The sequence below is a fragment of the Pinus tabuliformis genome, chromosome 4_2 (assembly GCF_031772625.1).
Source record: "Pinus tabuliformis cultivar Carrire ecotype Pingquan chromosome 4_2, CPIR1, whole genome shotgun sequence".
NCBI classification, from domain to species: domain Eukaryota; kingdom Viridiplantae; phylum Streptophyta; class Pinopsida; order Pinales; family Pinaceae; genus Pinus; species Pinus tabuliformis.
In genome coordinates, this window is record NC_142304.1 from 869,063,609 (window position 1) to 869,087,348 (window position 23,740).

Consider the following 23,740-nt stretch of genomic DNA (forward strand, 5'->3'; position numbering starts at 1 on the left):
TAAACTGCAAACCTGTGACTACCTCGATGGTCCTTAACTTTCAAAAGTTATGTGGTAGTGATGCCAGACTTGATTTGGGAAATGCCTCTGAGTTTCATAAACTCATTCTAGCATTGATGTTCTTGGTTAACTCTCGTCCAGATACATGTTTTGCAGTTAGCATGTTGAGCTCATATATAGTTGAGCCTCACTAGATTGGTGCCAAGAATCTTCTGAGATATCTTCGGGCACAATTTCTCATGGATTGAGATACACTGTCGGAAATGTGAAGTTGCATGATTATTCGAATGCTGATTGGGCAAGCAGTGTGGAGGATCACAAGAGCGCTTCTGGGTGCTTTTTCTCTTTGGTTCTGCTACGATATCCTGGATGAGCAGGAAGCAGAAGTCAGTTGCTTTGAGCATCGCTGAGACCGAATACATAGCTACGAGTATGACCTTGTGTGAAGTTGGTTGGTTGAGGAAGCTCTTCAATGAGCTGTTTGGACACATGATGGGTACCACCGTGATCTTCTGTGACAACCAAAGAGGGATTCAATTGTTGAGGAATCCCGTGTGTTATGATCGCTCCAAGCATATAAACATCAAGTACCACTTTATTTGGGATATGGTACATCAATGAGCAAGAAGGCTCACATTGGGACTGATGTGCAGGTCGCCGACATTCTGTCGAAGCCCCTGGGAAAGGTCAAACTGGTGACTTTCCGAGAGTGACTAAGAGTCGTGGAGAGACTCTCTCCTAAGGGTCCTATATGATATGGACATTGAGCTCTGGGGGGCTTGGGAGTACATCTTGGAGTGATGAGCAACCATAGGGTGAATGGTTCAACCTTCCCCTAGTGATTTGTTGTGTACAGGGTGAGTGGTACAACCTTCCCCTGGGATACGCCTTGCGACATGTAGGTAGGATGAGTGGTTCATCCTTCTCCTGTCGAGACATCCTACCCATGCAATCTGGGACTCATGGGAAGTACATCTCATCTTCCCAATGAGTAGGGAAATGAGGATAGGGACCATAGTGGTACCGATGGACGCAACGTGTTACTGCCGTACTCCCTATGCTAGGATGATATTGATCTGGGATCAATGAAATTGACTTCGGATCAGTATGAGTGCTTTAAGACACTCTTATATTGATCTGGGATCAATGAAACTGACTTCAGGTTAGTATGAGTGGTTTGAGACACTCTCTTATGATATTGATATGGGATTAGTGAAACTGACTTCGGGTCAGTATGAGTGGTTTGAGACACTCTCTTACGATATTGATCTAAGATCAATGAAATTGACTTCGGGTCAGTATGAGTGGTTTGAGACACTCTCTTTTGGAACTGACTTCGGGTCAGTAAGAGTGATATAACTCACTCTCTTTTGGCACTGATCTGGGATCAGTAAGAGTGGTATGACACACTCTTCATATAGGATTGACTTCGGGTCAGTAGAGAATGGTATGAGACATTCTCGATTAATTCTTCTTCTTCATGGTTCAGCAGAGCAGAGTAGTGCAAGGCACTGATGGCAGAGATAACACAGTCTGGCAGATGGATCAATGGATGGAGTTCTCCCTAGTTGAGAGGGAGTGTTAAAATTGGCAAAAAGGGCCAAATTCCACGTGAGTCATCTTATTTTTGGCAGCTGATTTTTTTTTGGATTCCTCTCACTGAGAGGTGTAGGATTGATATAAAGATCATTTGATTCCGATAAGTATTCATGGAGATATGAATTTATTTGTGTTATGGGACAGTTCATCAAGGTCGGCCAGCAACCAAATTGCCCCCACTTGTGCTCAACGTTTTAGTATAAATAGAGGTGCCTTGAAGGTCCATGGACACTCCTATGGTGACGAATTTGAAGAAAATCCATGACAACGATTATGATTGGATTGATCCTACTCAAAACCTTAAGCGTAAATTAAAATAATTAAAATATGGCCATTAATAACTCTGTTTTACAGGAGTCTCTGAAATGGAACGGAATCAAGAGTGAATCTTGCAAAACTGATCCTAATGATGAATTATAGCAAGCGATCCTAGTGGCCCCGATAAAACTCCTCAAAATCCTCTGGGCCCACCAATAATATAGTCTTGCTCCTATGACCTTGCTGACATAGGCTTTGGAAATCTCTCCTAATCTCACCACAAGGAAATCCAAAAATTTGGGACATTTCAAAGTGCAATGGTACAATAATGCTTTTCATACATTAGGCTTCTTGTCTTTGTTTTTTGCTATTTCATATACTATAGTTTTAGGCCTTTGTGGTTTCAATAACAACTTCTTGCATTATTTCCAGGTCCAGTACATTAAAAAGAAATAAGCATTTTACAAAGACGCAATGTTATGCTCTTAATCATGCCAAAATATTGATGAAAAGCCTTGCAACCATTAGTCATAACCACCACATTAGTCATAACCATTAGTGAAAGATTGTGGACAGTCCCTGCAGAACACCTCACTACCAAGGCTCGCTGATTAGAGCTTGAAAATGAGAGTCAGTTGCTGCATTAACATCTTTGTCGAGTGCTTAGAAGCAGGGTTAAAATTTAAACCTTTAAAGTGATCAAGTGGCCCCATGGGGCGTATTGGTGATAGAGTGTACTCTTAAGCAAGGTTACTTGGGAGTGGGAGCAGGGAGTGACATTTTCAAATGCTCCCGGTTTGGGAGCGAATTTTTATATATTTTGTTGCATATATGTCAACAAAAGCATGTAGAATGATGAATTAGATATAAAAACATAAAAACATGGATTGAACCATATAACATCAATCATCTAGAATTTATAATCCTCATTGACCATGTCCACAAGTTAGTAACATACAACATATTGAGTCTCATGATTCATCAATCTTAAAGTTTCAAGCTTTCAAAATTTCAATATATAACATTTATCATCATTGATCACTAAAGTTGTACTATTAACCATTACCAAGTAACCAAACTATAACAAAAAATATCTAACATGAAATGAAATGTTTCAACTTTCAACTTTCACGAAGCATCGTATTCATAATTCATTATCAATGAGTTATAATTGCCAACTTCAAACTTAAATTGTCATATATTGTTTACAAAAAATATCATAATAAATATGAAAGAGTCAACAGTTATAAAAACTACTAGAAACTAGATATAACAAATTAAATTCATATAAAATTAAACACAGAAAATGTAAAAGACAACAAATAAGATTAATGGTTAATTAGTTAGCAATTAATGAAAAGTTATGTCGTCAAGGATATAACCGTTAGTGAAAGGGTACATACTTAGCTATATATACAGGACCCTCGTACTCATTTGTATCATCCTACATCAATTTTTTTATACATTTTACAATTTACAATTACAATCCTATGATGGGTGTTTTTGTTTTCGAAGTATTTTAAATATTTCCGTTGCGTATACGACATTTGGTCCTTACACTAGAAAAGACAAGTAAATCTATTATCTACTACTTTGTCTTGCAGCCATGAGAAAAGTCTAATTTCTGAGAAGGTCGTGGTGGTCTACTACTATTGGGAGTCTCCTCCCGCATAGTCGGATGACCAGGACCAAAACCCACATGCCCTCCACGTGAGGGTGTACATTTAGGTGTCTGCAACAAAGGCAAAGATGTTGGAATTCGAGCACTAAGACTGGATGGTGGGGGTGGCATCGCTGGTGTTGCTTCATCATTATCTCTTTGAAGTTCTGTTTTCAATTCTTCTAGATGTAGAGCACCATCCTCCAAATTATCTTCCTCTAGGTTCTTGTCCCAAGTTTTATATGATGTAGCCTTAGGTGCCCGATCACAATAATGATTCAACAACTTCAAGTTGTAGTGCACATAAACTAAGCTTTCTGCCGATTTTCATTGAGTCTGTTTCTTCTCACACTATGGATGAAGTTGTAGGTGCTCCAACACCTATTTGCAGAAGAAGTATTTACAACTTGTGAGAGCACTTTTTTTGCCAATTTTTGCGAAATCCCCTACTTGCCATATGCGTCCCACCATGTGATATCATCAAATCTGTCCCTATCTTCCACTGCATGCAAAGAACCAAACACTCCAGTGCTAGTGAAGTATCTGCCTAATTCAAGAAGCAAATTAGCACACTCCTCCCTATCAGGGACCATCTTGTCTAATGCTTTCATATATCCCTGTTGTACCTTTGGATCTGTATTGGGTTTGGCATTAACCCCACCCCCAGGTGTAGGTTTTACCAACCAAGATGGAGAGTAGTATTTTGGCATTAGGATATACACCAAGGCATGTAGTGGAACATTAAGTTTATTCCACCGTACACACACACATTTGTGAATAATATCATACAAGTTAGGATCTTTTTCCTGAACAATATGTTTTATTTAGTGGTTCCACCCGCTTTCCCCGTTTCAAGCCTAGAAACATATTTCCACAATGGGGTTTGGTTTGCTTTCGTTTTTGTGCCCTCATCTCCACTCTCCTCTTCCTCCTCACCAAGGTACCGCTCCTCTCCAGGGGTTTCAAATCCACCACTACCCACTTCTTCATCATCTTCATCATGATCAACCCTCCTTCTCCTACTCTCCAACACCATAACAACAAAAAAAGAACCAACATGAAGAGAATGCTAAGCCATATAGCCATGATGTTTGAAGTTTTGATTTTTTGAACTTTGGTGGAGTTATAGTTTCTTGTCTCCAATAAAATGGAGGAATGGGAATGGGAAAGAGAGAAGACAACATTTTCATTTAACAATGAACATACAAAAACACAAATGCTAGATTAGAGTCAAGATCCTACCTCTTTGGCCTTCAATCCTAAGCTCTGTTATGAATAAAATATAGATATAAAAAATGTAAATAAAAATAAGAATAACACATCATAAATAATGATTAATTAGTAATCAGTTAATGAAGAGGTATGTCCCTAAGGACATGGCTGTTCATAAAAGGGACACTTGCAGGCCCACACTCTCATTTCTATCATCATTCTCATTCATACATTTTAATATATATTCTTGTATCTTCAATGGAGATCTTCATATTCCAAGTCTTCTGGAGTGTTTAACTTTTTGAGTATATGAACTTTGTTTGTTACATTTTTATTAGAGCATTCCTCTGAGTATATGAACCTTGTTCATTACATTGGTATCAGAGCTGTTCGATCCTCTGGCCGCTCAACCACTGCACAGATCCAGTCTGATTTGGCCTTTGGCCATCAACTCTTTGTCAACTTCGTTGTCGTTGCAAATTAAAGCGTTTTTCTACACAAGTTTGGAGTTTTTATGTTTCACCAGGTTTTGATTGTCGTCAGGCTTTTCAACTCAACCAACGCCGCAATTGATAGCACCACACAACTACCACATTACCCTGTCAACCAGACAAAAGCTCGCTACAATGCTGCTCCCCACAGAAAGCCATCGACCCAACTCCCCAAAGTTGACTAGTTCCCTCTACAACAACTGTCGGCCATCTGCACCATACGTCGCCACCCCATCGAGCCGTCGTTAGTGCACCATAGCCTCTCGAGTTGCGCTGCCGCAACCACCCTCCACTGCTCGCCACTGCTATCAATCCATTGTTCCATTCCATACCTTGTTTAGTACACAGTTGCTTATGCTGTACACTGCTACCAAGGAAGACAACCTCTTTGTGAAAATAAAAATCGTTGGTTTCCATTCAATTACAATTGCGAAAAGCCATACAACCATTGGTAACTTTACCGATTGTTGTGGGAAGGATAGATGCAGTTTCAGAAAATCGTGACTGTTCATAACTACAGTTCACCAAACAAGCATTAAAAAAAATAATAATTATGTGAAGAGAAAACCATCAAATTATCTAAGACTGACACATTTTCTTTTCATAAGAACATTGTACAAGGAAATTACACTTTGAAAAATTATAATTACAAAGAGGGAAAAAAATTGAAGTAAAATATCAATATTAAATTATTAAAGTAATTATTATTAAAAAAATTAGAACAATAGAAAGGGATATTTTATAATTTTAAAAAGTCATATAAAGTTTAAAAAAAACAGAAAGGAGGTGAAAAATTACTTTAAGTTAGAAAAAAAGAAAGTTTTTGTAAAACTATTTTCTTTTAACTAGAATGAGTAGATTTTTTATATAAATATAGCGTGCCCGTTCACAAACAAAACCGAGATTTTACAAAGTGTTTTCAAGCTTGCTAAGCGCTGTTGATGCATCATTTGATCTGCATTCCTGCTATAAGAGTATTCACTGTAATATTCACATAATTTTCCAATTCCAGAGCTCCTATAACTATAAATTCGACAAAATTGTAGCATTAAGTATCTACATTTGTATTGTGCCATTTAAAAAACAGTAAGAAATACTATAAAAGCTAAACATGCATTGGCGCTGGACTGTTCAGCTCCAGGCCAATGGAGACCTCTTTGTTGCTCTTGTTAAGTTCCAACTTAGTGGAGTCCTCATCGTTGCTCTTGCTGCTCTCCTCCACCTTGAGCTTCAACTGCTCAATTTGTTGCCGCAATGCATCCACTTCATCCTCCAGTTGGCGAATACGTTCCCTCTTTTCCAATTGTCTCTCCTGCATAGTCAGGTTCTCCTACTACTGTTGGTGTATGTTACGTTGCACAACAACCAGTCCTTCCCTTAATTCCAAGTGGTCCTGCACACAGTTGATGCAGGTTGGCCGATTTCTCCTACCAGCCAAAGAATCTCCCACCCGCGGCCCCCCTGACCTCAGCCTGCGACTGCCCCAAGGGCCCGACCAGGAACTATCCTTTGCACTTTGCACACTCGAGTCCACCTTCAGACTTCCCAGAATGTCACAGACCTTTCTGTCGTTCCCTCTCGACTCCAGGATGCTCTTGACCCACCGCTCCAGGAACCAACCATCCACCACCCCGTCCACCTCACTGGCCTCCAACGAAGCCCCAAGGTTTTGACCCAGAACACCCTCATAGTCTAGCACATTAACAACCTTCTCACCTACAACTTTCTCAATTTTGGTCGTTTTCAGACAAACTTCCCTCTGCGGGTCCACTCTCGAATTATACCCGAGGTTCTGGTCTGAAACCCCCTCCCAATTCAACAAATTAACAACACCCAACCCAACAACCCTCACCTAAGCAACTACACTCAGACCCGCAACCCCCTGAAGCTTCCCACTCGAAAACTCAGGCACACCCGATGCCTTGAGTTTCTTCCCTTCAACCTAGGCCCAACCATTGACTCGTAGCGACCTCAACTTCAGCCGCCAGGCCTTCACAGAGGCCATATGAGCAGAAAAGAACCTTAAACAATAAAAACTGAACATACCGTTATTCCTTAAATAGCAAATGCAGGACTGTGTGATGATGCAGTACCATGGGAGGAACTGCTGGAGCTGAGATCCTGATGTACCTCCATACATTCATAGTAGTCCGCCACTATTTCGCAGCTCTGCTTCTGGTCTGTCATTCCCATCCTCAACTTCCTCCCACGAGTGATCAGGGTGGTTATGTGTGCAAGAATTAAATGTTGCTCCGAATTCCCCATTATCCTGCAATCACCCGAGGTGGTGCGCCGACCTTTGCACCTTGATCCAGGGCGTGGGAGCTGAATACACACCCATTTAACCCTTCCACGCACAAGTGTTGTACCAAGGTGACAATCACAGACACATTGCGGCTACAAGCAGAGGAAGCTCCTGCCATGAGGCTCCAGGATAGGCCCAGACTCACATGCAGTGATGCAACAGGGCCCAAGGTGCAAGGGGATGAGGTGGGTTGGGGAGGGGAACATGATGGTAAGGAGGGGAGGCAGGACGCAATGGAAGAGGGGAGCAGCTGGGAGAAAGATAGGAGAAAGGCAAAGGGAAGGGACGGGGGGGTTAAATAGGAAAGAGGGGAAACGAAGGGAGTGGGAGGGGAGGGGAAACGAAAGGAGCGGGAGGGGACGGGAAACAAAGATGTTGAAGAATCTAGGGCAAGTGAAGTTAATGAGATTCTTCTTAGCATGATAACTATTTGTGAGTTATTTAACTTTTGCTTATTAGTATATTCTTTAATATTAAAGTGTGTCTTCTTTAGTTCATCAAATAGCTACCAAAGCAAAGAGACAAGAACAGAAAATGTTGGCTTTCTACCAGGGCCAAAACCTCTCCCTCTTGGAGAGGAAAACCCACACAAAATTCTTCTTATAAAGATTCCAATTGACAAATACCAAGACCATGACCCTTGACCTAATTAAGCCACTCCAAGACCAAGACACCAATCCTCGTCACTGCTGAGATCATCACCTTCACTGCTGCTTCACCGAGGTCATCTTTGAGATCATCATAGCTAAGCCATCATCGAGATCATTACTGTGCATTCACTGAGTTTATCACTGTACATTTACTGAGATCATATTGAGATCATCACTGCATATTTACTGAGATTATCACTGTGCAATTACGAAGATCATCACTGTACCTACGAAATCTATACACTGAACCTGCACTGAGATCTTGTATTATGATTATGCCTTTGTAATTATATCTTCATCACGGTCATGAAATCACTGTGCCATGATTATGACTGCGTCCAGAATATGAGACAAGGTGTGTCTCTGTGAGATCACCGAGATCCTTATCATCATACTTACGCCTTGACTGTGACTGTTCCTAAAGAGTTTTCTGAGTGTGTATCCCTTCATCGTTAAATATATCGAGACCATGACTTCATCTTAGAAGTATGCTGAGACAGAGATACTGTGATAACAAATGTGCCGAGATTGTAATATAACAAATGTGCCGAGATTGTAGTGGGATCATCATGATCCTCTCCATCATAAATGATTGTGCTGAGACTGCAACTGTGCCACTGTAAATATCCACGAAATTTCAGAGACCTCGAAATAGTGTCCTCCTGTAATGCGAATTGCAGACTCCTGTACCCATCGAATTAATTTAGAAAGTCTGAGTTTTTCTTCTGTACTGTACCCACGAAAATCACAGAGGAATCCGATTTCCATGTCTCTGTTTTGCGCAGACCCTCACTGGGTATATATAGTGGTTTCGTCTCCATAATAAGCCGACCTGTACAAATGAACTGTTGTGTCTTCATTCTGAGCCGACATGACTGTATTTTATCTTGTTTGGAGGCCGACTTCATCAAGAGTGATTGTGCTTGTCTTTGGAGGGCTGTTCTAGACATTCGGTTGACCCATATACATTACACATAGGCTCAAGAAGAGCTCCTTATACATGACTTTGACTCTTTGAATTTCCTAGACTTACGAAATAAGCAAGAAACTCATTCTTATAATTTACAAAAATAATATTTCTTTTTCTTGACAAGTACAAAGATCAAAATTACATTTGTAAATACCGAACCTAGTTACACTTTCTTCAACAGAGGAGAGGCCAGTAAGCCAAGTTAAGAAAACAAAAAGCAAAATCTCCAATTCTAATGTTTGCTAACTTCCTTGCAAACAAAGAGTAACATCCTTGACCTAGAACTTGAAGCTCATAGACACAATTAGGGGATGCGAGTCGTGCCATTGGCTTCATTCACAATGCTCCTTTCTTCTCTCAACTGGCAGGCATGGTTTGCCTGTTTGCCAACTTTTTGATTATTTCCTCTCAGAATACGGAAGAAAGACACCAAATTGAAAGAGGGGATCAGTCCCTGGGAGCTGATGAAGCATAGATCATATGCCTAATGATTATCATGGAGTCGCCTAATACCTGTATTTTTTTATGCCCTTCTTTTGAGCCAATGTGAGTCACCCGCAACCCTGCTGTTAAGGCATTCCTTATGTGAAGGCCATCGACCCAAACACTGTGTGTTTAACCAACAGCCAAAAAAAACAGCACACTACATACACACAAGAATTAGCAAGTGAAATATCTATGCACTGTGACATCAGAGAAATGTCAGAGAATAAAGTGACATAAGAGAATAAAGTGGCTTAATAGCAGGCTGCATCTTTTCAGTGATGGCCTACAACTTTACAAGCCAGCTATCCTTGAAAATGTAGAAAACCTTGGAAAATGCTACAGAATTTTCATGGATGTGATGGTTGCATACTGAATTCTTCAGTGGCAGGTAAAGTTTCACTAAAACGAGAAACGAAGGCTTAATCAATGAGAAGAGAGGAAGTCCACGTGATAAATCAAAATGACAATGAAATACCAAAATGTGCCCTTGTATATGCATATGTGAATTTGAAGGAACTGAAAATAATTCCCATTTATCATGACCCTGTTTATTGGCATCTCTTCTTGCTATTGCAGAACTGTTCAAAGGGCTGCTTGTAGTTCTTTGATTTCCTGTGTTAATTTATGCTTTTTATTGACACAAAACCTGAATTTTTAATATCTTGTAAACCTTTTTCTTGTTTGTAAGATTGCAATAATTAAATAAAAGAGAAGATCAAAAATATCTTTAGTATTTATGTTTACGTTGGTTCTCTGATCACCTCTGTTATTTCATGCTCTTTACTGACACAAAACATGAATTTTTAATATCTTGTAAACCTTTTTCTGGTTTGTACTATTCGAAGAGTTAAATGGAAAATAGGACTGAAAATATCTTTTTTTATTTTTTTTTTTATTTTTATTTTTATTTTTTATGTTTACTTTGGTTCTTAAAGTGAGATGCGTCTATTCCGATAGTAGGTACTATGATTGTTTAGTTATTGTGATATATTTCACGGATAACACCTGCACATTTCATGCCCCTTTTCAATCAGTAACTTATGGACTTTTGTTGTTTTTATATAACCAGCTTATGGATATTAATGAGAGCCCAGTTTATGTGCTGCTGAATCCAGCAATCAACCATGCCCAGAAGGATCTACCAATTACAATATATGAGAGTGGTATGTGGTACCTTCATTCTTGGCAACAAAATATTTTGTGAACGAATCATTATAACGGATTTGAATCATTTTGCCTTTTGTGATTTGATTCATTTACCTTGTTGCCTTTGTTGATCTTAAAATTTAATAAGGTTTAGTATGCAATCATTAATATATTAATGTTTAATTACAAATCTGTATTTCCATTTCTGTATTATAAGGAATAAGTTGATTGGATTGAGAGTGGTGAGGTGCATCTACAGTTCAGTATGATAGAGACGTTGTCACGTACACAGGTAATGCCTAACCTTAAAAGTGAATATATAAAATATAAAATATAGATATAAAAAGAAATAAAAATATGTCAATATGACAACATGGGTAATGCCTAAGCTTAAAAGTGAATATATAGAATATAATAAGAAATAACGATATCTCAATATGTATGAAGGAGAGAATTGATATGTTCACCTAATATAGAAACTGTTATATAGAGAGGTAAAATGCGAGATTCCGATTCATACAAAATAGAATGAAGCGAACAAAGTTCCTTCTTCAATTAATTACTCCAGAAGACTTGGAATATAAAGATACACATGAGGATACAAATATTATATATTAAATGTATGAATAAGATGATGACACAAATGAGAGTGAGAGGCTTGCTTATATACTAGGTAGGTGTTTCTTCATGGAGAGTCATGTCTCATTAGACATGCCTCTTCTTACTACTTAACTAATCGTTATTACAATTATCGTCATTATTTATATTTATATATATATATTCGTAACATTGTCTTCCTCCTCAAAAAAGCTTTGTCCTCAAAGCTTGTTGATGCAAGATGCTTGATCTCTTTTTCGGTTTCGAATATCTTCTCGTCTCGGTATTGTCATCTTCATTGATACCAGTTGATATGATCTTCTAAGTGACAAACAAAATTGTCGCACTGAGAAGTAACCAGACCATCTTAGATTAATCTTTTGTGGAGTATTCTGATCATTGCAATTTCGTAACAAATTGTCATCATAGCACTGGATTGAAGTTATATCAATATTCTTTGGAACATTAGTTTGTTGTTTCTGTTGTCATTGGTCGTAACTTGGTTGAGTTGTCTACTCTCATGATTCAGATGTTGATAGAGAATTTTTTTGGTTTGAATTTCCCTTATTAGGTGTGGAAATTTTTTGATTTCCTTTTGGTGCTATGGTTGTTGAGTTGGTTACAGAACCTTCACTTGGGATGTTTATTAACTGAACTGCAACATTTAAGTGTGTCATTTTTCCACTGACTTGTCTTCTTGAGTTGTCATATTCATTGGATTGATGTTCGTTTTTTCTTCAACTTGAATTTCTACATTTGAAATTTTTGACGCTTCTTTTTCAACAAGTTGTTGCCCCTTGTGCTCCAACAACTTCTTATCCTTCTTAATTTGCGTTAGTAATTTTTCACTATGGTCTCTAAGTTGAGAAACTTCCTCATTCTTGTCAGCGGTGATTTTGTCAACTTCCTTTTGCATATTTTGTATCGATTTTTTACTTTCTGGAAGAATTACTTTTGAGATTTCTTGTATGTCTTCTGGCGTCACTCAATCTGGCTTCAAAGTAACATCTTGTAGTGTTATTTTTTACTTTTTGTGGGAAAATGTCAAAAACTTCTTTTTTGGTATTTAGAATAAAGGACCCTAGAGTTTCCATCCAGGGTGAGCCCAAAACAATGTCACTTAGATAATTCCATAGAGATTGAACAAAGAATTGTGATATAAAAGTATAATCGACAATGTTTAATTGTAATTCGGTCAGGTCATATTGTTTTCTACCCAAGACGTATAAAATCTCAATTATATTTGACTCTGGAATCACCAATTGTTTAGCAAGGTTAGAGTTTATATAATTTTTCCCTTTAGTGGTTGAGATAGAAATAATAACATCTTTTCCTGCAAAATGTTGGAATATGTTAGAAACCCTTCATGCACTTTACTGATTTATTCCTACCTACTTGTTCTGTTAATTATCAAGTTGTTTACCATGTAAATACTGGAAATAAATACAAGTACATGCTCAACACATTACAGATCATCAACTGAAGGAAATAGAAACAAGCACACAAGTGACACCATTGTTTTTGGACTAATGTCCCCGGAAAAACCCAATGTGGGAAAATCAATGCAGTTATCTGAGGGTTTTATTTATTAAGCAATTTCAGAATACAATCTGGGTGCCAAATCCGACTCGCCCAACAGAGAAAAATCTTGGTAGTAGTACCTCTCTACTCGGAAGCATATATTCTGGCTGAAACCCCAGATAAACACTCTGACAGCTCCATAGCTCCAATTTGCCCCACGAAACCCCAACGTCAGCCTCTAGGGACTGCGTCAGCCTCTCTGTGGGCCAATGTTAGCCAACATCACTCTGGGTTGGCTACGTCAGCCCTCTGGCCCTCTACGTCACCTACGCTGGCTCTTTGAGGCACTGCACAGCTCCTCGCTGGCTCTGCATGAGCCTTGGATGGCTTTGCGTGAACCCTTGGCTGCTTCTGCGTCCCTCTCTCCCGCTACTGCGCTAATCCTCCCGATGCTATCTCTGCCTCTCTGTTTCTATATTCATTGCCCCTCAGTTGCAACTCTGATCACTCTCTCAAGTGACCCTCAAGCCTCCTCTTATACTTTTTCTCGTTGACAAATCAGTGGCCAAGATTAAGTCCCTAATCAACGACTAAGATTAGATCTGGCTTGATCCATGACCTTTGGACCATTCTAACATAGTTTTATATTAATTCACATTAATATTTTATTTTCCCCAAGTTTAGACTTAGGGACTCCATTAAAAATATTAATTATTTTAATATCTCCCAAACTGTTTAGAATCTGCCCAAACTCTTTTTGGATATTGGAGATCTCATGTGCCTTAGCCTCTCCACCAGTTTTCGTGGCTAGAGCATATCCGATGCTATCCGAAATCAACACTCCCTCTTAGCGAGGACTGTGCTCTAGTAATACTCGTCACCGAGCATCACTTTGATCATCCAGCATCGGTCCCTGTGCTGATGCTAGGCTTGCTGCCCATCATCCTCTGCACTACTGCATCCTGTACTACTGCCCATGGCCCTGCCACTGCCCTTGCTGCATCCGTAATACAACTCCCTCTACATCTATGTTGCTGCCCATGGCCCTGTCATTGCCACTATTGCATCTGCATTGCAACCCCTCTCATCATGCCGCATCATACTACCCATAGCACTACCACTGGTAACTATTGCACTGCAACCCAATTACTGAGAAGTAAGTAACTGATCTCCCAACCCTGACATCTCCGATAGGCTAAAAACACTCCTGATGCTGAAGCTTCCTTCGTCACTGACAAGTGCTCCCTCTCTGACTTCTGCTCTGCTGCAACAACTCTGTGCATCTTGCACTGTTGCACACCTCTCTGTGCCATTATGCACTGGTGCAACACTCCCATGCCTCTCGCACTGTTGTAGCTTGCTAGCCTCGCGTTATTATGGGAATCCTACACTGTAGCTCCCTCTGTCGCTCCATCGACATCCGTCTCTACTGACATCGCCAGTACTACTACTCCTCTTCGGGGTTCCCGTAGCAAGGTCTAATCCAAGAGTCTGGGTACTTCGACGATCCTGCCCCTCATTGCTTGTAGTCCTCCTGGCTACAACTCGATGTCTCCCCACTTCTTCTGAAGTGGCACATGAGCACTCATGGCACAATCATCGTTTGTCTCCACTTCCTTCTCTGCCCTTGCTGGCGTTGCCTTGGTCTAGGAGGCCTCTCCCTTACTCTTCTTCCTTGGACACTGGGTCATATAATGACTCAGCTCCCCATAGTGGAAGCATTTGACCTTGTAGAGGTCCTTCTTCTTCCGCTTCTCTTGCTTTCTCTCAAATGCTAGGGCAACATCTTCCTCCTGCTCCTCCTTGATTCTGATCCCCTTGCCGCTGCTTCCCACATTGCTCAGCCTTATGATCTCTTCTTGGCGAAGAGCAACCCACATTTCCTCCCAATTTGGAAGGGTCGCCCTGCCTGGTATGCTCTAGACAAACACCTCCCAGTCTTCTGAGACTGCATTGAGGGTTGTTCTCACCATCAATTCTAGATCCGGCGTTGCCCCTATGGAAGTTAGCTGATCCCAGATCTCCTTCAATCGATCGAGGAATGGGTCGATCTGATCTCCCTTTTGCATCTGGTATGATCGTAGTTGATTTTCTAGTAGCATCTTCCTTTGCATGAAAGTATGCTTATACAACTTGGTCAGAGGCTCTCACATCCCTTGTGCCGTGTTTTTCTCGGCAATATGTGGTACTATATGATCCTTGACCTCGTCAAGGATGATATGTTATGAAACCAGCTCAAGAAAAGATAGAAAAGATAGATCAACGCCTTAGAATTCAGCCTCTTCGAGGGGGCAACCTCCTTTACATTACATAAATGAACAATTCTTCGATGATACAAATGACAAAACCTCCTTTCTATATATAGGAGTCTAAGGAGTCACAATATAACCCAGCCGACCTAACAATAATAATATAAAGCCACAAAAATAACAATAGAGGGATTCTATGGGGCACAGTAATAACAATATGGGGGCAATAGGGGCACAACAATATTAACAAGGGGTATAACTACAATAGTAATGGGGTAATCACTAGTATTATAGGGACCCAACATGCCCCTCTCCTTCAAAAAAGTGTTGTCCTCAACGCTTGAGTAGTTTTGGATACTTCTGTATAAAATTCTCATCCTCCCATGTGGAATCTTCAGCAGATAAGTTCTTCCACTTGATAAGATACTTCGAAATTGATCGATTTCGTAGCTGTTGAGTTCTTGTTTCTGTGACTGCTTCCGGTTCCAATATAATTTTTCATTCCTCGTCAAGTTCTGGCAATATTGTTTGAACTGGGAGCTTGTCGCCTATAACCTTCTTTAAACATGAAACATGGAAAACTGGGTGCAATCGAGAAGCTGCAGGAAGCTCCAATTTGTATGCCATAGTACCAATCTTTTGCAACACCTTGTACGGACCATAATACTTTGGTGATAATTTATTATCCTTCTTAGCTTGCTTGAGGGACATTTGCTTATATGGTTGTAGCCGTAGGAATACCCAATCACCTACATCAAAACTTCTTTCACTGCGATGTTGATTTGCCTATTGTTTCATTCTATTCTGTGCCAACACGAGGTTATCCTTTAAGAGTTGGAGGACTTGTTGTTGATGTTCGATGTGATGTTCCACTGCCTGAACCTTAGAATTTTCTCTTAAATATGATGTGATGGATGGTGGTTGATACCCATAAAGTGCCATAAATGGGGTCATTTTTGTTGCTGTATGGAAGGAAGTGTTATACCACCATTCAGCCAGAGGCAACCATTTGACCCATTGTGTCTGTTTATCAGATACAAAGCAACGAAGATATCCTTCCAAACATTTGTTTACTATCTCAGTTTGCCCATCAGATTGAGGATGATAAGATGAGCTATGAGCTAACTGAGTACCAAGACAAGAAAATAATTCTGTCCAAAAATTTCCAGTGAAAATGGGATCTCTGTCACTTACAATAATCTTTGGGTTTCCATGTAGCTTTTGAATTGTTTCCATAAATGCAGTAGAAACTGTACTGGCCTTAAATGGATGTGATAATGCACAAAAGTGTGCATACTTGGTAAGTCTGTCAACTACCACCATGATGACACTCTTTCCCTCAGACTTGGGTAAACCTGTGATAAAATCCATTGAAACCTCCTCCCAACGTTGGCTTGGAATGGATAAAGGTTGTAATAGACCCGGTGTCTTAATTGTTTCAACTTTATTTTGTTGGCAAACCAAACATTCCGCCACAAACTTTTGAATATCTGATTTAAGGCCATCCCAAAAAAATTCCTTCTTAACCCTGTGGTAAGTTTTTAAAAATCCTGAGTGCCCTCCTAAGGGAGAAGTGTGCAATTCCATAAGAATCTTTTGTTTTAGCTGGGAATTCTTACAGAGGTATAAGCGATCTTTGTACCATAACGAATCATTTTGCCAGCTAAATGTATCAGACGTACTGGAATCTTGTTGTAGCTTTCGAATAAGTGCCCACACTTCTTTGTCATTCTTCCATTCCTCCCTTGCTTCGTTTATCCAATCTGGTTGGATAATAGAAATGGCACACAACAATGCTTCCACATCCTCATCCTTTCTTGAGAGTGCATCTGCCACCACATTTTGCTTCCCTTTTTTGTAGATGATTTCAAAGTCATAACCCAACATCTTTGTGACCCACTTTTGTTGCTCTTCAGAGGATAATCTTTGTTCTAAAAAGTATTTAAGGCTATCATGATCCGTTTTTACCTTGAAGTGTCTTCCCATTAGGTAGGGTCGCCATTTCTTAAGTGCATGGAGTATTGCCAACATTTCCTTCTCATAAATAGCTTTGTGTAAAAACTTTCCCTTGATTGGACGACTTTCAAAAGCAATGGGTCTTTCATCTTGCATTAGAACAACACCAATTCCATTTCCTGAAGCATCACATTCCACAATAAAGGTTTTTTGAAGTCCGGTGTAGCTAAGACCGGTGCTTGGCACATTGCCTCTTTAAGATGTTCAAAGGCCTTTGTTGCTTCCGGAGTCCATGAAAATGCATCTTTCTTCAATAATGTTGTTAGAGGTGCTGCTATTCTCCCATAATTCTTAACAAACTTGCGATAATACCCTGTCAACCCGAGAAATCCTCGCAGATGCTTTATGGATGTGGGAATTTTCCATTCCTTAATGGCTTTAATTTTGCTAGGGTCTACCTTAACTCCATGAGATACAATATGACCCAGGTATTCCACCTCCTGGACTCCAAAGAAACATTTGGATCTTTTTGCATATAATTGTTTCTCCTCCAATAGTTGTAGCACCCTGTCAACATGTTCAACATGATCCTTCCAAGACTTGCTGTAGATTAGTATATCATCAAAAAATACTAACACAAATTTTCTAAGGAATGGTTTGAAAATTGAATTCATCAAACCTTGAAATGTTGAAGGTGCATTGGTAAGGCCAAAAGGCATGACCAAAAATTCATAATGACCCTCATGAGTTCTAAATGCTGTTTTCGGAATGTCTTCAGTCTTCATTCTGATTTGATGATATCCTGAACGAAGATCCAACTTGGTGAAGTAAATTGATCCATGCAATTCATCTAGTAATTCATCAATGACAGGAATGGGGAACTTATCTTTAATAGTGAGCTTGTTGAGCTCCCTATAATCCGGACACATGCGCCATGATCCATCCTTCTTGTGCACCAATACTACTGGAGCAGAGAAAGAACTTTGACTCGGTTGAATTATACCAGCCTCTAGCATTTCTGCAACCATACGTTCAATTTCACTCTTTTGGACATAGGGATATCTGTATGGACTGATGTTTGGAGGAACACTTCTTGGAATCAGATGAATCGCATGATCATGATCACACATAGGTGGGAGACCTTTGGGAGTCTCAAATACCTTGGAATGATTGTCCAAGACATTTTGGAGATCTGGAGAAATAGATGATTCCGATGTGGAAACATCTAGCGAACATAATTGTGCAATTACACCCTTTTGTTCCTTTTTTAGAAGCTTTGTCATACCATTAGAGCTGATTATCTTTCTTGGTTTCCCTGCAGTACCCCTTAATTCAACTTCCTTTCTTTCCGTAGAAAATTTGATGAAAAGTTCTTGAAAATTAAAAGCTATTGTACCCAAGGATTGTAGCCATTGGACTCCTAGTACAACATCAGCACCTCCTATTGGAATGGAAAGCATTGGGCTAGTCAATACATATTCTCCCATGGATAGCTTGATATTATGGCACTTTCTAGAGCAATTTATTGTTCCTCCATTTGCAATCATCACTTGACACTCTGGTGCTGGATATAGGAAGCAATTCAATTCTTTTGCTACCTTACAATGAATAAAATTGTGGGTGCTTCCTGAATCAATCAACACTATTACCTTTTTCTTCTTGATTTTTCCTTCTATCTTGATGGTTTGAGGAGTGGTAATTCCCGCCAATGCATTACAAGATATGGTCGGATTTATTTGTTTTTCATCTAGGCTTTGTTCCTGGAGTATATCCTCTTCTTTTGACCTTTCTTGCTCCTTTTCTTCTTCCTCTTCACAATCTATGTAGAATAATTTCTTCTCAACACACTTATGACCTTTAGTGTATTTGCTATCACAACTGTAACAAAGCCCTTTTGCTCTTTTTTCTTCCAATTGTTGTGGTGTCAACCTTATAGGTTGTGGAAGACTAGGGGCAACAACACTTCTGTCTTTATAGTTGTGAGTGGTATGCTTCTTGGTTGCCATAATTTTGCTTTCCATTTTTCTTGCTAACCTGAATGCCTTCTCTAATGAATCAAGTTCCCAAAGGCGAACATCATGTTGGATATTATCCTTTAAAGACCCTATGAACACATCAATCCTATGTTCCTCTGGAATATCTTTTACCCTTATGTTCAATTTTTGGAACTCCTCAATGTGCTCCATTAATGAACCCTTTTGTTTGAGACTTATCAATTGGCTAAAAAAGTGTTGCTTTTTGTATCCTCATAATGTGCTATCAATTCTTCCGTAAAAATTGCCCAAGTGATAAATTGTTTACGAGAGCAAAGCCATTGATACCATACAAACTGATTTGGTTCCAAATATAAAGTTGCCATACGTACCTTTTGTGTGTTTTGCACATTATTGAGATCAAAAAATTGCTCTATCTGTAATAGCCATGTTGCGGGATCTTTGCCATCAAACTTCCTCATATCGATTTTCGGAATATGGTGGGTCTTCGATCCAACATTAGAGTCTATGGAATCATGATTAACATTTCTTTTGTTCGCATCATGAGTTTCCTTTACAACCGTTTCACCATTAGTAAGTATTTCTTGAAGAAAATTTGTCAAATCTGTCTTCAAATCTGCCATGTCTGTCTTCAAAGCTGCCATGTCTCTCTTGAAATCTGTCTTTGAATCATCCATCTTAGCTTCCATGCCCTTTATCTTAGATTCCATGCCATTTATCTTAGATTCCACGCCATTTATCTTAGCTTTTGTGAGCGTGACATTTGTTGCACTTGTTCTTGTAATTTTGATATATCATGTAGCATTTCTTCTCTTCTTCATGAGTCATGCTAGAGCTTTCAGGTTCCTTACTAGGTGATTGCATTTTCTTTTCTCGGGGCATCAGTTACCGATAATAATGCTTTACTATGCCCTTTGAATTCTTCAAACCAAGCTTATGCACAAAAAAAAAAAACTACACACCTTTTTTCACTTCGTAGAAGCCTGATATTGAATCTGATGTATCTCTTTAATTTCGAATCATCCAGTTCTGAAATTGTGACCTGTAGTAGCCTTCTGCGTCCTCTTTCCAATGCCACCAGTCTGATCCAAATTGGATTCTCCAAGGAAGAGTTATGCAAAATCTCCCACAGTGACCTGCTTATAGACTAGTTCAGTAGAGCCAACTTGTACGACGTGCCACGAATCACTGTTTCAACCTTTGGCTCTGAAAAAATATATAAAAGAAACTACAGTCCGTCCTCTTTCTGTACCTTCTTACGAAATTTCAATCCGATGCTCAGAAAGAAAGTTATGACGATTTTCCCCAGGTCACCTGTTTGGAATGTAATTCAGGAGTTTGCAAGAAGACCAACTTCCTCAGATCATATCTCCGCAAATATAGCGCGAAAAGTTCTGAAATTCGGACCCGAGATTCAGCGCGATGTCTTCTCAAATGGGTTTTTTTTAGCTTCTGAAACGTCGCAGAAAAAAAGTTATAGCGAAAATGCCACGATGACCTATTGGGAGCAGCGAAACCCTAGAATCCAAGGCTCTGATACCAAATGTTATGAAACCAGCTCAAGAAAAGATAGAAAAGATAGATCAACGCCTTAGAATTCAGCCTCTTCGAGGGGGCAACCTCCTTTACATTACATAAATGAACAATTCTTCGATGATACAAATGACAAAACCTCCTTTCTATATATAGGAGTCTAAGGAGTCACAATATAACCCAGCCGACCTAACAATAATAATATAAAGCCACAAAAATAACAATAGAGGGATTCTATGGGGCATAGTAATAACAATATGGGGGCAATAGGGGCACAACAATATTAATAAGGGGTATAACTACAATAGTAATGGGGTAATCACTAGTATTATAGGGACCCAACATGATACTCTTAGCCCTCGCCATTGCATCCTCATACTTGTCGTTATCAACAGGGTCAACTGGGATAGCTATCGTCCTTAAGGCGAAGTGCTTGACACGATTCCTATCTAGTACGGATAAGATTCTGGCCTTCTAGACTACGAAGTTTGAGGCTCCGTCCAGTCTGTCCTGGTCTCTTACTCCGTGTAGTGCCATTTCGTTGCTCTTATACTTCCCTCCTGGAAGTTCTCGGTATGACTCCTCTGAGCCTCAATTTCCCTCCTGGAAACCCTTTTGTAAATTTCGAGATGCCCCTCTCCAATCGTCTGTGCGACTGCAACACTAATCTAGATTCCTTGGCTAGAAATCCACCTCGGCAGCAACTCTCTCTACCTTGGCCTTGCCTTGTTAGGTACTGCTCTGACTACAGTACCCCACCAACTCCACTCTGCAACTTACCCACAACCTCCTAATCCCCAACAAAATGAAGGTTAGAGCTCCTAGGCTCTGCGCAATCCTGACTCTAGCAAATCAACCTCCTTAGCCAACTGCATCAGCCCTCCTAGCCTCTGTGTGAGCGTGCCTTTGCCTCCCTCAGCCTTTGCACTGCCTCTTTATGGCAATCTTGATGACGCAGGAACTGCATCACCCCTTCCTTGCTCCTACTCTGCTAGGAACAACTTCTGTCACTCGGGACAACTGTTTTTTGTTGCTGCTTCTCTGTTCCGCTGATGTCCTTAGTTCTCCTGTGAGCTGCAACCACGCTTTGATACCATGTTGGAATTTCTAAGTCTGACACGTTAGAAACCCTTCATGCACTTTACTGATTTATTCCTACCTACTTGTTGTGTTAATTATCAAGATATTTACCATGTAAATACTGGAAATAAATACAAGTACATGCTCAACACATTACATATCATCAGCTGAAGGAAATAAAAACAAGCACACAAGTGACACCGTTGTTTTTGGATTAATGTCCCCGGAAAAACCCAATGCGGGAAAACTAGTGCAACTATCTGAGGGTTTGATTTATTAAGCAATTTCAGAATACAATCTAGGTGCCAAATTCAGCTCACCCAACAGAGAAAAATCTTGGCAGTAGTACCTCTCTACTCTGAAGCAAATACCGGCTGAAACCCCGGATAAACACTCTAGTAGCTCCACAACTCCAATTTGCCCCACGAAACCCCAACGTCAGCCTCTAGGGATTGCGTCAGCTTCTCTCTAGCCTAGCGTTAGCCCAACATCACTCTAGCTTGGCCTGCGTCAGCCCTCTGGCCCGTTGTGTCACCCACGCTGGCCCTCTGAGGCACTGCGTAGCTCCTAGTTGGTTCTGCGTGAGCCCGGTTGGCTTTGCGTGAACCCTTGGCTGCTTCTGCATCCCTCTCTTTGGCTACTACGCTGATCCTCCCGGTGCTATCTCTGCTCTCTGCTTCTGTATTCATTGCCCCTCAGTTGCAAATCTGATCACTCTCTCAACTTTCTCAGCAAACCCAGCCCCAGAAAGTTGAAATCTTGATCTCTTGGTGTGTTTTCCAAGTGACCCTCAAGCCTCCTCTTATACTTTTCTCGCTGACAAATCAACGGCCGAGATTAAGTCCCTAATCAACGGCTAAGATTAGATCTGGCTTGATCCATGACTTTTAGACCATTCTAACACAGTTTTATATTAATTCACATTAATATTTTATTTTCCCTAAATTTAGACTTAGGGACTCTATTAAAAATATTATTTATTTTAATATCTCCCAAGCTGTTTAGAATCTGCCCAAACCCTTTCTGGGTATTGGAGATCTCATGTGCCTTAGCCTCTCCACCAATTTTTGTGGCTAGAGCACATCTGATGCTATCCCAAATCAACACAAAAGTCCCTTTAATTCTGAATAGCACTGGAGCAGCGCAACGTGAGGTTCCAAAAAATATTGCTTCCTTTATTTTCGAACTAGATGCCATTTTGCTTATACTTCGATTGGGACTTTTGAGTTGAATTTAAGATCTTTGACTCTTTTATACTTTTCACCCTTTTTCCAAAGTATACTCTTTTTAATAATTACTTCTATATATATATATATATATATATTTTTTTTTAAATTTAACTTGTATATATAAACCCCATTTTAAAAACTTTTTTTCTTTTTTTTATTGAACTTCTTTAATTAATAATGAGTTATTTGACCTTTTAATAGTAACTTGTTGATTTATTAGCTTTTGAGCTTAGTCTCGGAGTATCCACAGTATCAAAGAAGGAAGATCAGGGAGGCCCTTGAGATTATAAAACATCCACGTATTGAGATCAATGGAAGTTGGCTTCCCTTAATTAGAGGGTTAGAACCACCAAAGCATCCCAGGTAATCAGTAGTTGTTTTTTCTCTCAAATATCTAATCTTATAACTATATAATAATGAAATTAAAATAGATATTACTATTAGGTTTTTATAATTATTATTATCATTTAAATATGAAGATTATTTTTAATGATAATAATATTAATTTATTTATAATAATAATAACAATACTAAATTATTTATAACAATAATCAATTTTTAAATATTAATAATATCTAATTTATATTATTATATTATTATGTAATAAGAATATAATAAAAACTATCTAATCTAATATAGTTTATCAAACTAAACAAACAAACTATCTAATCTTATATTTAATAAAAATTAGAATGAAATATTTATTTATTATTGAATATTTATAATAATAATTATCATAAAAATAAAGAATATAAAGATTATTGATAAAGAATTTTATAATATTAATAATGATTATTAATTAAT

General features: G+C 39.2%; 1 protein-coding gene across 1 annotated transcript in view; it reads left to right on the top strand.

The window, feature by feature from the left end:
- The window catches only part of LOC149172416 (COP9 signalosome complex subunit 6-like), a 156,024-nt gene that overhangs the window by 46,237 nt on the left and 86,047 nt on the right, over positions 1-23,740 (top strand). Inside the window, exon 3 of the mRNA XM_089424319.1 lies at positions 10,701-10,794. Within this exon, the coding sequence (XP_089280445.1) occupies positions 10,701-10,794 (94 nt within the window). The remainder of the gene's footprint in view (positions 1-10,700; positions 10,795-23,740) is intronic.